A 15,352-nucleotide genomic window follows, 5' to 3' on the forward strand; every position below is an offset into this window, starting at 1 on the left:
AACACATTAGAACCATATTTGACCAGATGTTTGTACTTTTTTTTGCATGTCCTGTTTTTTTGGAGACTAACGTCTTGTGTGACATCATTGTGATCCAGGTAATCATGCTAACGATTGAACAAAGAGTTTTTCTTGGGGAGCATGTGTTCCGCAATGGAGACAAGTTTATCTCAAGCAGGACAAGATGCGTTTGGAGCAAAGTTCTCAGGAGTGAAGATATCTAACCACGATGCTGTTCGGAACTTCATCACCGAGTTTCGAAAGAACGGAAGCGTTCATACTGCTCCAAAATCAGGCAAGCCATCCACATTCACAACCGAAGAGACGGTGGCGGAGGTGCAAGACATGATGCTGCTAAGTCCAAGGAAATCGGTTAGACGACTAGCTCAGCAACCCCACGTGTCCGTGGGTTCCTCTCGCAAGATTCTCGGGGGACGTCACTGTCCATGTATCCGTTCAAAATGTCGGGCGCGCATGAACTGCGAGACACCGATCGCCCGGTGCATGTGAGCTTTTGCAACTGGTTTCTGTCCTTCCTGCAGAACAATGGTGAGGGGATTCTTGACACAACGTTTTTCACGAATGAGGCATAGTTTCATCTCCCCGGTTACATTACTAGCCAGAATCCGCACGAATTTAACGTGTCCCCACTGCATGATCAAACGGTTGGTGTTTGGTGCTCCGAGATTCGTAATCGCATCGGTGCGCCGATCTACTTTCAGGACCTATAAATGCAGAACGGTACTGAACCTGCGTTCTGGAGTCGATCCTAGTTGAAATGAATGAGGACGAAATTGAGAATGCCTGGTTGTAACAGGATTGGGTGACTGCACATACAGCCCACAAGGCGATGAATTGCATCATCTCTAGAGGGCTGTGGCCTCCGCGTTCGCCCGACTTGGCTCCACCGGATTACTTTCTATGGGGTACGTTGAAGGGCAAGGCCTGTGACGACAATCCGCACACCATCCAAGAACTCGAAGCGGCATTGACACGTTACATTCGGAACATCGCTCCCGGTGTTCTGTCCACGTCTTCAAGAACGTGTAGAAACGTGTGCAACTGTGTCTTCATGTTCAAGGGATCACTTCCAGCATCTCTTCATAACTTCCACTACTTTAATAGGGCAAGTTATGAACTGCATAGTTACTTACTGACACATGAAAATAGTAACACCGATCTGAAAGCAAATGAATTACAACGAAAATATAGTTACATTACGAAATAAAGTCAAAATAGTTTATAGAGAACAAAGCCACTGATAGAATCAGAAATGAAGAGGAGGAGATAGTACTAAGAGCAAGTGATATTATCTGGTTTCCTTTAGTGCTTTCCTCAGTATACAGATTGAATAACACCGGCGATTTGCTACAACACTGCCTCACTCCCTTCTCAACCATTGCTTCCCTTTCATGACCCTCGACTCTATAACTGCCGTCCGGTTCGCTCTGTGTATTTTACCCCTGATACTTTCAGAGTTCCTAAGAGAATATTCCAGTCAATATTGTCAAAAGCTTTATCTAAACTTACTAATGCTATAAAAATAAGGGTTTCTTCCCTTTATCTATCTCCTAAGATTAGTTGTAGGATTAGAATTGCCTCGAGTGTTCCTACATTTCTCCAAGGTCCAAACTGATCTTGTTTGTGTTAAATTATTTCGTCCCTTGCCGAAGGCAAAATATAAATTAACTGCGCTGCTGCTGAATATCTGTTCCATGGTATAAAATGTCTTTTTATACACTCCTGGAAATTGAAATAAGAACACCGTGAATTTATTGTCCCAGGAAGGGGAAACTTTATTGACACATTCCTGGGGTCAGATACATCACATGATCACACTGACAGAACCACAGGCACATAGACACAGGCAACAGAGCATGCACAATGTCGGCACTAGTACAGTGTATATCCACCTTTCGCAGCAATGCAGGCTGCTATTCTCCCATGGAGACGATCGTAGAGATGCTGGATGTAGTCCTGTGGAACGGCTTGCCATGCCATTTCCACCTGGCGCCTCAGTTGGACCAGCGTTCGTGCTGGACGTGCAGACCGCGTGAGACGACGCTTCATCCAGTCCCAAACATGCTCAATGGGGGACAGATCCGGAGATCTTGCTGGCCAGGGTAGTTGACTTACACCTTCTAGAGCACGTTGGGTGGCACGGGATACATGCGGACGTGCATTGTCCTGTTGGAACAGCAAGTTCCCTTGCCGGTCTAGGTATGGTAGAACGATGGGTTCGATGACGGTTTGGATGTACCGTGCACTATTCAGTGTCCCCTCGACGATCACCAGTGGTGTACGGCCAGTGTAGGAGATCGCTCCCCACACCGTGATGCCGGGTGTTGGCCCTGTGTGCCTCGGTCGTATGCAGTCCTGATTGTGGCGCTCACCTGCACGGCGCCAAACACGCATACGACCATCATCGGCACCAAGGCAGAAGCGACTCTCATCGCTGAAGACGACACGTCTCCATTCGTCCCTCCATTCACGCCTGTCGCGACACCACTGGAGGCGGGCTGCACGATGTTGGGGCGTGAGCGGAAGACGGCTTAACGGTGTGCGGGACCGTAGCCCAGCTTCATGGAGACGGTTGCGAATGGTCCTCGCCGATACCCCAGGAGCAACAGTGTCCCTAATTTGCTGGGAAGTGGCGGTGCGGTCCCCTACGGCACTGCGTAGGATCCTACGGTCTTGGCGTGCATCCGTGCGTCGCTGCGGTCCGGTCCCAGGTAGACGGGCACGTGCACCTTCCGCCGACCACTGGCGACAACATCGATGTACTGTGGAGACCTCACGCCCCACGTGTTGAGCAATTCGGCGGTACGTCCACCCGGCTTCCCGCATGCCCACTATACACCCTCGCTCAAAGTCCGTCAACTGCACATACGGTTCACGTCCACGCTGTCGCGGCATGCTACCAGTGTTAAAGACTGCGATGGAGCTCCGTATGCCACGGCAAACTGGCTGACACTGACGGCGGCGGTGCACAAATGCTGCGCAGCTAGCGCCATTCGACGGCCAACACCGCGGTTCCTGGTGTGTCCGCTGTGCCGTGCGTGTGATCATTGCTTGTACAGCCCTCTCGCAGTGTCCGGAGCAAGTATGGTGGGTCTGACACACCGGTGTCAATGTGTTCTTTTTTCCATTTCCAGGAGTGTGTATAGCAATGCAATCATCATTTAACACATTGTTGTATAAGGCCTTCATTTTTTATGATTCACGGTAAGACGTACCACAAATGTTCCTCCGATAATATTTGTTCACTGACTTTAAATAACATTTTGTTTATTGTACACAAGCAGACCGAACGTGGTTGTTACTTATGAAATATCAGTAATGTGACATACCTCGACAGTCTACATCTACATCACTACTGCGCAAGTCATTTTATGGCTCCGGAACATGTGTATAATTTCAGAAAAAGACTATATCATTAGAAAAGCGAACGCCACTATTTAAACATGGAATATTAAAATACATTGGACTTCTAACACAGGGCTAGAGTCGAGATTCTGGGAAGTTTATCCCTAGACATCGAACGTAAAGTTCACCTTGAAGCCAATTTTAAGCGGCGGGTTCACATGGTAGCTAGCTCGCCCGTACAGTACTCCATGTGCATTACGCAACAAAAGTAACGTTGCGTTTTCGTTCAAGAGATCCAATTACATTGGAGCAGTGCGGCGTGATTTTCGTCCGAGACTACACTTCCTGCATCTCACAACATTCGATTCGGCATCAACAGATTCAAGGCGCTAACAGATTTTGTAAGGGGAAACGAACGGATAACCGCAATGTGCACTTCCAGGGCACGAAATGCATCCACAAAGCGTCTGCACACAGTCCGCAGTGATCCACTCGTCGTGCAATCCAAGAGTCGGTTGTTCCTCGTGTGCTTGTTTGGCGTGTTTCGGGGTGACATTTGTGTTTAAAACCATATAGAATTCAGTAGCTACTAGCCCTTCAAAGTGTTCATAAAAAAGTGTAGAGTATAGTGAAACCATTCTGTATGTGGAGATTAACTTTTATGTTTAGTGTTCAGTGATGACGGTACATTCCATTTCAGCGGAAAAGAAACGCCGCAGCTTGAGAATATGAACACAACAATCATATACTGTAGTTGAGCACAAGAAAGACCCTCAAAAGCTTGTGTTTCGCAGAATCTCCCAAGAAAACTTTTACGGTCGGTTCTTCTTTCGCGGAAGAAGAATTTGTAGAAGTGGCTATTCTGCACAATTTGGAAATTACGGTTTTTAAGCAACTGCGAGAAACATGTTGAAATTTTCATTTAACAACGTGATGTGATGGCCAGGTGCATACAAGAGCATTTCTGAATAATGAGCTGCCTCAGTTGTCTATCTTCTGAAAACGGCATTCGCATCTTTCATTCCACCATTGGCCTCCAAGATCATCCGATCTCAAGGTATGTGAGCATTGCACTGTCATTACTCACTTTTAATGAAATTTGTAAGGAAGCGCCCTCAAAGTGACGTAGTACCAGCTGCGGGATTGTGAGTACAGTACGTGGAGAAGGATTGCAAGATGGGACAGCCAAGCTTGGCCAAACATGCAACTCGCAGCCGTAATAACAGAAGCCGGCATGTAGGTGTCCCCATGCCTGGGAAAGACACATTTTGTAAGGTAAATCACTGTGGGCCGCGTAATAGTGCAACAAGTGCGCCTCAGAATTGTATAAATAATTATGTATCTTCAATCAGATTCATTCGGAGTCCAGCAGCACCATCACCACACCATGCCCATGCTATATGACAAGGTGACTTGGCAGCACAGCTGCAGCCAATGGGTTGGCACTGGGTCGGGCAAGCCGCCTCCTGCGCTGAGCCTGACTCAGGTTAGGTTAGGTTAGGTTAGGTTACACAGCGTCGCTGAGCTGCCCATGGCATCTGCAGTTGCACGCCCTGGCAGTGGGCGGCGCGTCGTTCGCCATGCCCAGCGGTCTTCACCTGCCTCTGCCGTGGACGCGAGCGGGACCTGAGTTGCTGGCAGCGTCCGTTCATAGCCATCGCAATAGAAGTAGCAGAGCGTCGCTGACGCTACTGTCAGGCCGCCGGCTATTGCTTGACCTGACATCAGCAACGCAGGCTGCCTACGCGTGCATCGCTTTACCTGGACCCATCAACTGTGAGCCGATGATGGCCAGGGTCGCCAGAGTGGAGTGTCTCTGCCTCATGTTACTAAAGACAAACAAAAATTACGCGAAGCGAAATGTAGTGTGAAGAGGGTTATGCGGGAGTCGTTCAATGAATTTGAAAGTAAAGTTCTATGTACTGACTTGGCAGAAAATCCTAAGAAATTTTGGTCTTATGTCAAAGCGGTAGGTGGATCAAAACAAAATGTCCAGACACTCTGTGACCAAAATGGTACTGAAACAGAGGATGACAGACTAAAGGCCGAAATCCTAAATGTCTTTTTCCAAAGCTATTTCACAGAGCGAGACGGCACTGTAGTTCCTTCTCTAGATTGTCGCACAGATGGCGAAATGGTAGATATCGAAATAGATGACAGAGTGATACAAAACCAATTAAAATCGCTCAAAAGAGGAAAAGCCACTGCACCTGATGGGATACCAGCTCCATTTTACACAGAGTACGCGAAGGAACTTGCCCCCGTTCTTGCAAGGTGTACCGTAGGTCTCTAGAAGAGCGTAGCGTTCCAAAGGACTGGAAAAGGGCATCCCCGTTTTCAAGAAGGGACGTCGAACAGATGTGCAGAACTATCGACCTATATCTCTAACGTCGATCAGATGCAGAATTTTGGAACACATGTTACGTTCGAGTATAATGACTTTTCTGGAGACCAGAAATCTACTCTGTAGGAATCAGCATGGGTCTCTAAAAAGGCGATCGTGTGAAACCCAGCTCGCGCCATTCGTCTACGAGACTCAGAGGACCATAGACACGGGTTCCTAGGTAGATGCCGTGTTTCTTGACTTCCGCAAGGCGTTCGATACAATTCCCCACAGTCGTTTAATGAACAAAGTAAGAGCATATGGACTATCAGACCACTTGTGTGATTGGATTGAAGAGTTCCTAGATAACACAACGCAGCATGTCATTCTCAATGGAGAGAAGTCTTCCGCAGTCAGAGTGATTTCAGGTGTGCCGCAGGGGAGTGTCGTAGGACCGTTGCTATTCACAATATACATAAATGACCCAGTGGATGACATCGGAAGTTCACTGAGGCTTTTTGCGGATGATGCTGTGGTATATCGAGAGGTTGTACCAATGGACAATTGTACTGAAATGCAGGAGGATATGCAGCGATTTGACGCATGGTGCAGGGAATGGCATTTGAATCTCAATGTAGGCAAGTATAATGTGCTGCAAATACATAGAAAGAAAGATCCCTTATCATTTAGCTACAATATAACAGGTCAGCAACTGGAAGCAGTTAATTCCATACATTATCTGGGAGTACTCATTAGGAGTGATTTAAAATGGAATGATTATATAAAGTTGATCATCGGTAAAGCAGATGCCAGACTGAGATTCATTGGAAGAATCCTAAGGAAATGCCGTCCGAAAACAAAGGAAGTAGGTTACAGTACGCTTGTTCGCCCACTGCATGAATACCGCTCAGCAGCGCGCTTCGTTACAGGATCATTTAGTAATCGCGAAAGCGTTAATGAGATGACAGATAAACTCCAGTGGAAGACTCTGCAGGAGAGACGCTCAGTAGCTCGGTACTGGCTTTTGTTGAGGTTTCGAGGACATACCTTCCCCGAGGAGTCAAGCAGTATATTGCTCCCTCCTACGTATACCTCGCGAAGAGACCATGAGGATAAAATCAGAGAGATTAGGGCCCACACAGAGGCATACCGACAATACTTCTTTCCACGAACAATACGAGACTGGAATAGAAGGGAGAACCGATAGAGGTACTAAAGGTACCCTCCGCCACACACCGTCAGGTGGCTTGCGGAGTATAGATGTAGATGTACATGTAGATGTAGAAGTGGGTGTCGATGTAGATGTAGAAGTGTATTTGAGCCGGCCTGAGTGGCCGAGCGGTTAAAGGCGCTACAGCCTGGAACCGCACGACCGCTACGGTCGCAGGTTCGAATCCTGCCTCGGGCATGGATGTGTGTGATGTCCTTAGGTTAGTTAGGTTTAAGTAGTTCTAAGTTCTAGGGGACTTATGACCACAGCAGTTGAGTCCCATAGTGCTCAGAACCATTTGAACCATTTTTTTAGAGGTTATTTGAAGCTGAATAAAACAGTTTTCCTGACCAGCCGTGTGCCACTGGGCACACTGGCCCGTCAATCTACAACTCACCCTACCAAGTGCCGTCTAGATTCTATTTTTATGTAGGTATGAGGGAATCTGCCTATGTGCTTCACCTGCCGACAACTTTGAGCGATCTACAGGGGAGTATAGCAACAGAAATGAATGCAGTAAGTCCACAGATATTTGTGAAAAAATGTAGCACGGGTCTGAGCATAGTCTGAAGCTTGGTAATGCTTCTGAACATTTGTGATACGTAAATGATATCATTGCTTCCAGACGTAACTTTAAAAATTACTACAAGGCAAATCATTTTGAAATTAGATGTTCCATTTGAAAATAAACTGTAGTCGTTGTAGCGCGTTTTTTTATGACGTGGGTCACGTTAACGGTTCGAGATAAATATACGGAAAACGAAGTAATATGATTTACAAGTAGCTGCCTTGGTTAATTATTCTATCACCATGAGTTTTAAGTATCTCAATGGCGCCTATCTTGTTTGCACTGGGGAACTGGACTTAGTATGTAATTCAGCGAGTAGGTTTTTTTTTTTAACTGCAGTTTCAGTTACCTCATTGAGACACCCACAATAGTCGCTAAACATCAAATACAAGCCAGCTAATCCTGATCAAGAATGAGAAAGTTACTCAAAAGTATGGGCTGTTAAAAATACGGTACAATCTTAGCATTAGTGCCAGATAAAATGAAAAGTACAATGTGATATGTCTGTTTGCTTGTAATTATCATCATAAGGGACTTAAAAGTTTACAGACAGCCGTACAGACAGAGGCTAGGAGGAGAAAAGACAAGGAAATAACGCAAAAAGGAAGAAAGACTTTAGGTAAAAGTGTTTGACAGAGGTTTCCCTTTGTACGACTGTCTGCTCAAGTTTTCATATATTATGTGAGTCTCCTCCTTATCGAAAAAAGAAAATTCGAAGTTCGGAAGTACCATTACAACTGTACATATAAAATAATAAAAAAAAACTTCTGTCTCTGCATACCTTGCGTTAATTAAAATACAAATATCAGAAAAAGTTTTACATCACCCCTGTTCCGACAACTCTTGAAGATATACGTTGACTGTGGATAATGTAGCACAGAAACAGTCCCTTCCACTGTTCAGAGATGTCACTAAACCCGCCCATAGGTGTAAACAATCATGCATGAGCAGCTCCTGTTAGATGGAGGGATGGCTTCGTGGAAAATGTGAGAGAGAACTGGGATGTGGTGTGTACTGGGCAGGATGTTGGATACAGATAGCTGAGGGATGTCTTTGAGGGAACGAACTGAGAAATGGGACGCAGTTGTTGGAATAGAATTGTGGTGACAGCGGGGCGATGGAAGGGATGTGTGTTGTCGAGTATAGTTGGAAGAAAGGGCAAATGTCGAGGACGAGTTCATAGTGTCAGAGAGGAAGGCAGCTGAAATTCTCTTGGGAAAGGATATGCAGTGCATGGAGGTGGAGGGAAGTTGGGACATGTTGATACAGGTGCAACAGCTAGCTGGGCTTCTCAAGAATGGAGCAGATTACTGGCTGTGGGAGACAAGTTTACGGAAAGTGTAGAAGAGGAATAGGTATTCAATGTGTCGAAAGAGATGGGAAAATTCGATGACTAGTACACTGTGGAAAATAGAAAATGAGAAAGACCAGTCGGAGCGCATGGCGCTCTAGGATTTTGTGGCAGTGGTTAAATTAAGGAAAGGTGGAGGTCCCCACAACCGTGGGCTAGTTATGGATGAGATAGATGAGGGTATTGTAGGTATGAAAAATAAATTTAGTCCCCATATTCGGCTTATCAGTAGATTTTCTGTTGTGGGCGTTCTTCTGTAGGATTAATAGGTGATGATACCAGGTTAGTTTCTCATATATTGCGAGTCTCTGGTCTTTTAGTATTTTAGTTGGGGTGATTGGACCGTTGTGGACTGTGATGCAAAATCCTCGGGGAGGGAGAACTAGGGTGAAATATTTTCTGTGGTTCTTGCCCGAGATTTTCTGGAATTAATCGTGAAATTTAAATTAAGCTTCAAACACAGAATATTAAACATTACTGCCTGTTCATTCGAAGCCATGACTGCACTTGATTACAAGGATCCTCTGCAAACTGTACTACAAAAGTTAGAGTACGTGTTCACGTTTAGAAGAAAAGCATTACACCACTTGAATGGAACAAACAGTAGCAGAGCGTCCTGCTTCTGGCAAGCTGTTCTTTTGCTCATGCCAACATTCTTGCCGCTACGATGCAACTTCCGACCTACTACACGAGCAAGAGCACTCAAAGATTCCAGATGGTGATATCTTAAGCGTTCCCTTCAACCAACTGTTTTAAATTGTACATTCTACATCTCACGTAATATGCCATGTAAATGAATGGTCCGGATGTTCAGCTGATGCAGCTTGCTGCTCAGGTAACACTCCCTCCTCTTTATCAGCACTATAACCACACTCTATCTCTCTCTTTCTCTCTCTCTCTCCTCTGTGTTCACACCTTTGAAATATTCTCAAGTAGACAGAAAGTAAGGGTAAGGATACACCTATGCACAAATTTCGTAATTATTTTTAGAAGTGTTACGCTACTTTGACACAACAGAATTACTGTACACATTGTTAATCGCTGATGATGTTTGATTACTGTTGTTGCTTGTCTACATGGATTCTATGTGCAAACAGATTGTGAGTCATGTCTCCTACTGTCACTCCAACACATTCACAATAAGAATTACTTCGCATGTTGTAATGTTGTTGCTTTATTTTGTGGTGTAAGCGGAACTGATAGACAATAAAAGCGGTTTAAAAGCTGTGAGCTGTCTGGGGAAGTTAACCTTGCATTACTGCGCAACTGTTTCACCAGATATCCAGTCTAGCTTACCAAATTCCCAACCAGACTAACATCAATTATAATCTTTTAATAGTCATATGACAACCGGTGATATATATATATATATATATATATATATATATATATATGTGCGTGTGTGTGTGTGTGTGTGTGTGTGTGTGTGTGTGTGTGTGTGTGCGTAAGAGAATTTAAATAAAAAGAAATAAATCAGTTTATATTTGGAAATTTATTTTAACATTGATCCTTGAAATTTCAGCATATTAAACTTGAGTAGTAATTAAGCTGGTGCCTTATTTAGGATTGTGAAAATGTGAGATTGTAATCTTACAGAACACATCAAATATGGAGCCAAGATTGGGAGACTTCATACAACACTGCATTCATAAAACAACACACAAAGAACGTTCAAACATATGCAAGAGAAAATTAACCACTACCAACCGATTCAATTTTCACCCAAAGAAGCTACGTTTGTAGCACAATCCTGTCCGTCATGTAATTACCACACACTGGTATACTAAATTTATATTAACTCTTTGTGAAATCTTCCCGAAAAGAATAGCTGAGGGCTACTTTGATGATTACACCACATGCTTCACGTGGCCAACTTGGTTTACACAAAGAGTGTAACTCCACAATAATTTTGGTAATTAAAATAAATTAGATCGAAAAGCAATTTATAAAAGAAAAACCACGAACTGGTTACTTTCGTCTTACTATTAACCTGATGGACCAAACAATTGTATAAGCACGTGGTACTGGTTTCACAAAGTACACCCCACGTGGGTTGAACGTAAAGAAAAGTTGCTATATTGAAAAATATGGTCAAGACGAGACGTTATAATCTCACGCACATTCGCATTTAAGATTGATGAACTTCGTTAGGGTTACTGATCAACACGTGGTTCCACTTTACTCACAAAGTAGTGACAAAGCAACTACCGGAATATATTCTGAACTTCACACGAGAATCACACTGCGCTGCAATTTAAGATAACATTAGATATTTTAGAGCTAAACCTGAAATAAAGGTCATTAAATTTTCAGTTAGGCTGAACTTAAGAAATCCATTGTCCTACGGACTTAGCAGACACGCGCTTAGCCGGAGATCTTACCACTTCAGACGCTCGCCACGGACAGACTGACCTGGTCCCTTCCTGAGGGGTGGCTCACAAACACCAACGGGAGTGGCCAGAGGGGCAGCTTCCAATACCAACATGACAAGGGACAGACAGGACCATACTAAGGATAGAAATCTCTTTGCTTTTAGAGAGCGTAGCTACCTGTTCCGACGTTGGTCCTACTGTTCTCTACCAGACAGGCTTGTCTTCTACCCTCAAGCATGCAACTAGAAATACATTTGCTCATTCATCCTCTCACACAGAAGGGAAGGGGGATGACAATATCTTATCATATACAGTATATAAAAGAAAGCGGATGTAGGTTCCGTATGAGACTGTGTGACATGAATTACATATAAACTGTGTTTTAAAGTGTAGTAGTGTGACAGATCGTTCTTGTTTATGTGTAAAAGTAACAAGTTCCACTACTCAGTCTCCTCCCAGATAGTCAGAAACGCCACAGTAAATTTAGAAGAGCAATTGAAGCCGTAAATGACAACAGATTTTAGAAATTAACATGAAAGGAATCCAACAGAGACCTTTCATAACCCCAACGCTCCGGGAAAAGACTGTGCAGGGAATTTTCTGGCCATGCTAGGACATCCCCAAGCAGGCTTCTCACACCCAACTTAAATCAGAAATGTAAAGAAAAGGCAAAAGGTCACCAGCTACTTGCTAAAACACAATAATTTCAATACATCTTTAGAATCTACCAACTTCAAAGAGAAAAAAAACAGTCTGTGACACCTATTTAAAAGATAGTGTAGACCTAATTCGGTCAGCAAGTAAAAACAATGATTCCTGTGTCATTAATATGAAAACAATTTCTGGTTGTTACCCTTAAGCAGTTCACCAGTATTTGCTCATTGCAAGAGCCAACTGATCACAGGAAAATTTATGACTGTTTATTAACAAGTAAAATTTATGAAAATAGCGAAGGTGCCACAGCAATTAAAAAAAAACATAAAAATAACGTCAGTATTATAAAGCAGAACATTACAATGCACAATCCGCAAAAGCAAAAAAAAAGATAAGAGAAAAAACATGTTTTACAAAGTGGTTATCGCAAAAAAATTCTATATCTTATAAAACTAATAATTTGTATAATTAAAATAACTATGTGGCACTAATTTAATCACTCTACTATATTTCAGTTAGTTAGCAAACAATGATCATTGTGTCTTTATATCGAAACTACAATTAATTGTGTGATTGTTACCCTTATGGGGTTCCTCACTATAAATATGCCCCATGCAAAGGCTAATCGATCACAGTCCAATGAGAATGAATAGCTATCTGACTGATAAACGAAGCAATGCCACAGGAATGAATTTATGAAACAAAATATCACAAATCAAATACATCACACAAGAACAAACATTGATCAATAAAGCAGCTCTGAAAGAACAATAGTCAACATCTAAAAAAAAACACCAATAAATAAAACACCTGAAAAATACAAGAGTCAGTCTAACAAACACCAATAAATCGAACCCCTGCAAAACACACGAGTGAAAGTTTCTCTGACAGAAACACATGTATATGCATTGAACTAAGAACCATATAATCACTGTTCACTGACACACTCAGTAGTTCCACTGTTCCGAGGCACAATATAAGGGGAAGGGGGGGGGGGGGTTCGTCGCCGCAGCTGTCAGTAGGGATTTTTGTCCGTCTGTTGCGTGTAATCCCGCCGTCTCTGCCCTCTCATGAAGTTTCTCTTGGTGGCCGTGTCACGTACATCTCGATTTGGTTCCATGTTTGTGTTGTCAAATTCGTGCGGTATCCTCGTTTGACACGCCAGATTCATTTTCCTGGGAAAGGATGACACTTAATGGCTCTTCTTTGTGTCACCCTTAGCAACCAGAGAACATCGAACTATGATTTACTGTCGCTTGACAGTGGGCATCCGTCAAGAAATGTTGATAGGCGTCGTTGAAGTCTGCCAGTTTCTCTGGACAGTATGTGTCAAAAGGCTCCACGCCCCTTGTGTTGTAACATTCTTGAGTTATCTCAATTGGCTCGCCGGTTTGACGTTCCTGGGCAAGGATGACACTTAATGGCTCTTCTTTGTGCCACCCTTAGCGACCAGAGAACATCGAACTATGATTTACTGTCGCTTGACAGTGGGCATCCGTCAGGAAATGTTGATAGGCGTCGTTGAAGTCTGCCATTTTCTCTGGACAGTACCTGTCAAAAGGCTCCATGCCCCTTTATCCCCTGTCTTCTGTCGTTTCACCGCGCCCCTCTCGGCACGGTCGCGTGCGTGTGGTGCGTTGCCAGCAGATGGATTTCCGCGCGGTGGACCGCTACGCCCGTCAGTATAAACTTTGCGTCCACACTGCAACACCCCAGGGAAAAAAAAAGCATTACTGGCTTGTTCTTGACACATGTACTTGGAGGAACTAACCAATCTAAAAACAAACTACTAGTAATTGGTACTCATACAATTATTAGTCTGCAAATGTAAATATTGATGTAATGTTGTTCATTACGTCGCCTTTAGTAACCAACAGAGACATCTGCATTTATACCCTTACACCCTGTATCGAGTGTAAGCTGAGTCAGCTCATCGACACGTTTGTGAAACGTATCTGCCGCAAAACTGAGGGTTCTCTACGAATGTCGTTGCAGGAGAGGTCCGTAGTCGCACGTGTTTGCTCTCTATATGTGTCTGAGAAAATTCTTCCGCATTAATCATTTTACTAAATGTTTTGCTTATTGAAACTAACTGGAACTGTCAGTGATGAATGCAGCTAATGAAACAATAAACATCATATTTTAAAAGACAGAGATTGGTTGTTATGTATTATGAAGAAACACAAGAAAATCAGAGAAACATTGTACATGGAACACAGGTGCAAAAATTTTGACTTTTCTTCGGAAAGTATGAAACGTTATATATATAAGAAAAGTTAAAAGCAAACGATCAAACCAAAAGGAAATTCGAAAATAATCTTTGTAATGGATATGCGAGATAAGCGGTATAAATGTACAAGGGCATCTATTTCGAGACGGCAAAATCCTGAAAGAAAACTGGAATGTTTCAAAAATCACCAGGACCGAAAAGCGTTCCACGATGATTGGAAATATGGACTACGAGCTGATTGTGTAACTGGACCAGTATCTCTCATCGTTCAGAAATAAAGAGCCTGGCTTACGATGCATGTTTTCACAGAGTGTCGTCTTGTGGAATTATGTCCAGCGGCAGTGAACACGATATGAAAAAGGTGTATATTTTACAAGAACAACCAGTAAGAATACTGTGTGAAGTACATAATCGCGTAATATAGTGTAAAGTAGATGGCTGGAAAGCGTGAAATGATCGTTTTGAGGAGCTCAGAGTTATTACACTCACATCAAGGTACATTTACTCCTTAATGGTCTTTGTTGCTGATATTAAAATTGTGTTTCAACTACACTGTGATTTTAACAATCGGAATACAAGACGTAAAAAAGTCGTATAGATTTTTCCTCCTTGGCTATTGTTCACAGTGGAGTTTCATAATCCAGTGCAGTGGTTTTCAATAAGCTCTCTTCGAAAATAAATTAAGAAACGGGAAGACCCTACCAATTCAAGACATTAGAAACGTACCTCAATAGTCCAAATATGAATTATCTGATTATCTAGATTCAAGAACTGAACATTCCTGTACGGTGCATGGCAAGTTGACGTTTCCATTGTATACTAGTACGACAAGTTGTAATTGATTCTAAGCGTGTCTCTCTTGTTACAAATGTAAGCAGCTAATATCTTTACCAAATATAGATCTTGACTCATGGCGAACTGAAACTGAGGAAGAATGTTGGTGGTTGCATAAACCACCTTTTAGTGTTGTGTTATGTCCTTCCTTGTACTCCTGGCCGAGTAGACTATATTATTCGCTCTATCTCAATGACAAAAGATACCTGAGGGAATAGTTACAATAATTACTACAAGGACGGTACCTACGTGTTTTAGCGATTCTTGAGGATTTATATATACTGCACATATATGATTTTAGTGAGTCTTGAGGGTCTATATACAATAAAAAACAAAATTAAATGACCGCTCCTTCGAAACCCGATAACTATCTCCCAGTCTGAAACATAAGTTCGAAATTTCGATCAAAGATATCTATAATATTACCTTGTAACGGTGTAAAAG

General features: G+C 43.1%; 1 protein-coding gene and 1 non-coding gene across 2 annotated transcripts in view; one reads left to right on the top strand and one right to left on the bottom strand.

Moving 5' to 3' along the window:
- Positions 1–437: 437 nt before the first annotated feature.
- LOC124805750 (myrosinase 1-like) overlaps positions 438–15,352 on the bottom strand; it is a 103,756-nt gene continuing 88,841 nt past the window's right edge. The window contains exon 16 of the mRNA XM_047266318.1: positions 438–536. Coding sequence (XP_047122274.1) covers positions 438–536 — 99 coding nt within the window. The remainder of the gene's footprint in view (positions 537–15,352) is intronic.
- Trnas-gga lies at positions 7,014–7,097 on the top strand. Its single transcript is given in 2 exon segments — positions 7,014–7,053; positions 7,063–7,097. It is a non-coding gene; the product is annotated as a tRNA-Ser (tRNA).

Source organism: Schistocerca piceifrons, chromosome 7, assembly GCF_021461385.2.
Source record: "Schistocerca piceifrons isolate TAMUIC-IGC-003096 chromosome 7, iqSchPice1.1, whole genome shotgun sequence".
Classification (NCBI taxonomy): Eukaryota; Metazoa; Arthropoda; class Insecta; order Orthoptera; family Acrididae; genus Schistocerca; species Schistocerca piceifrons.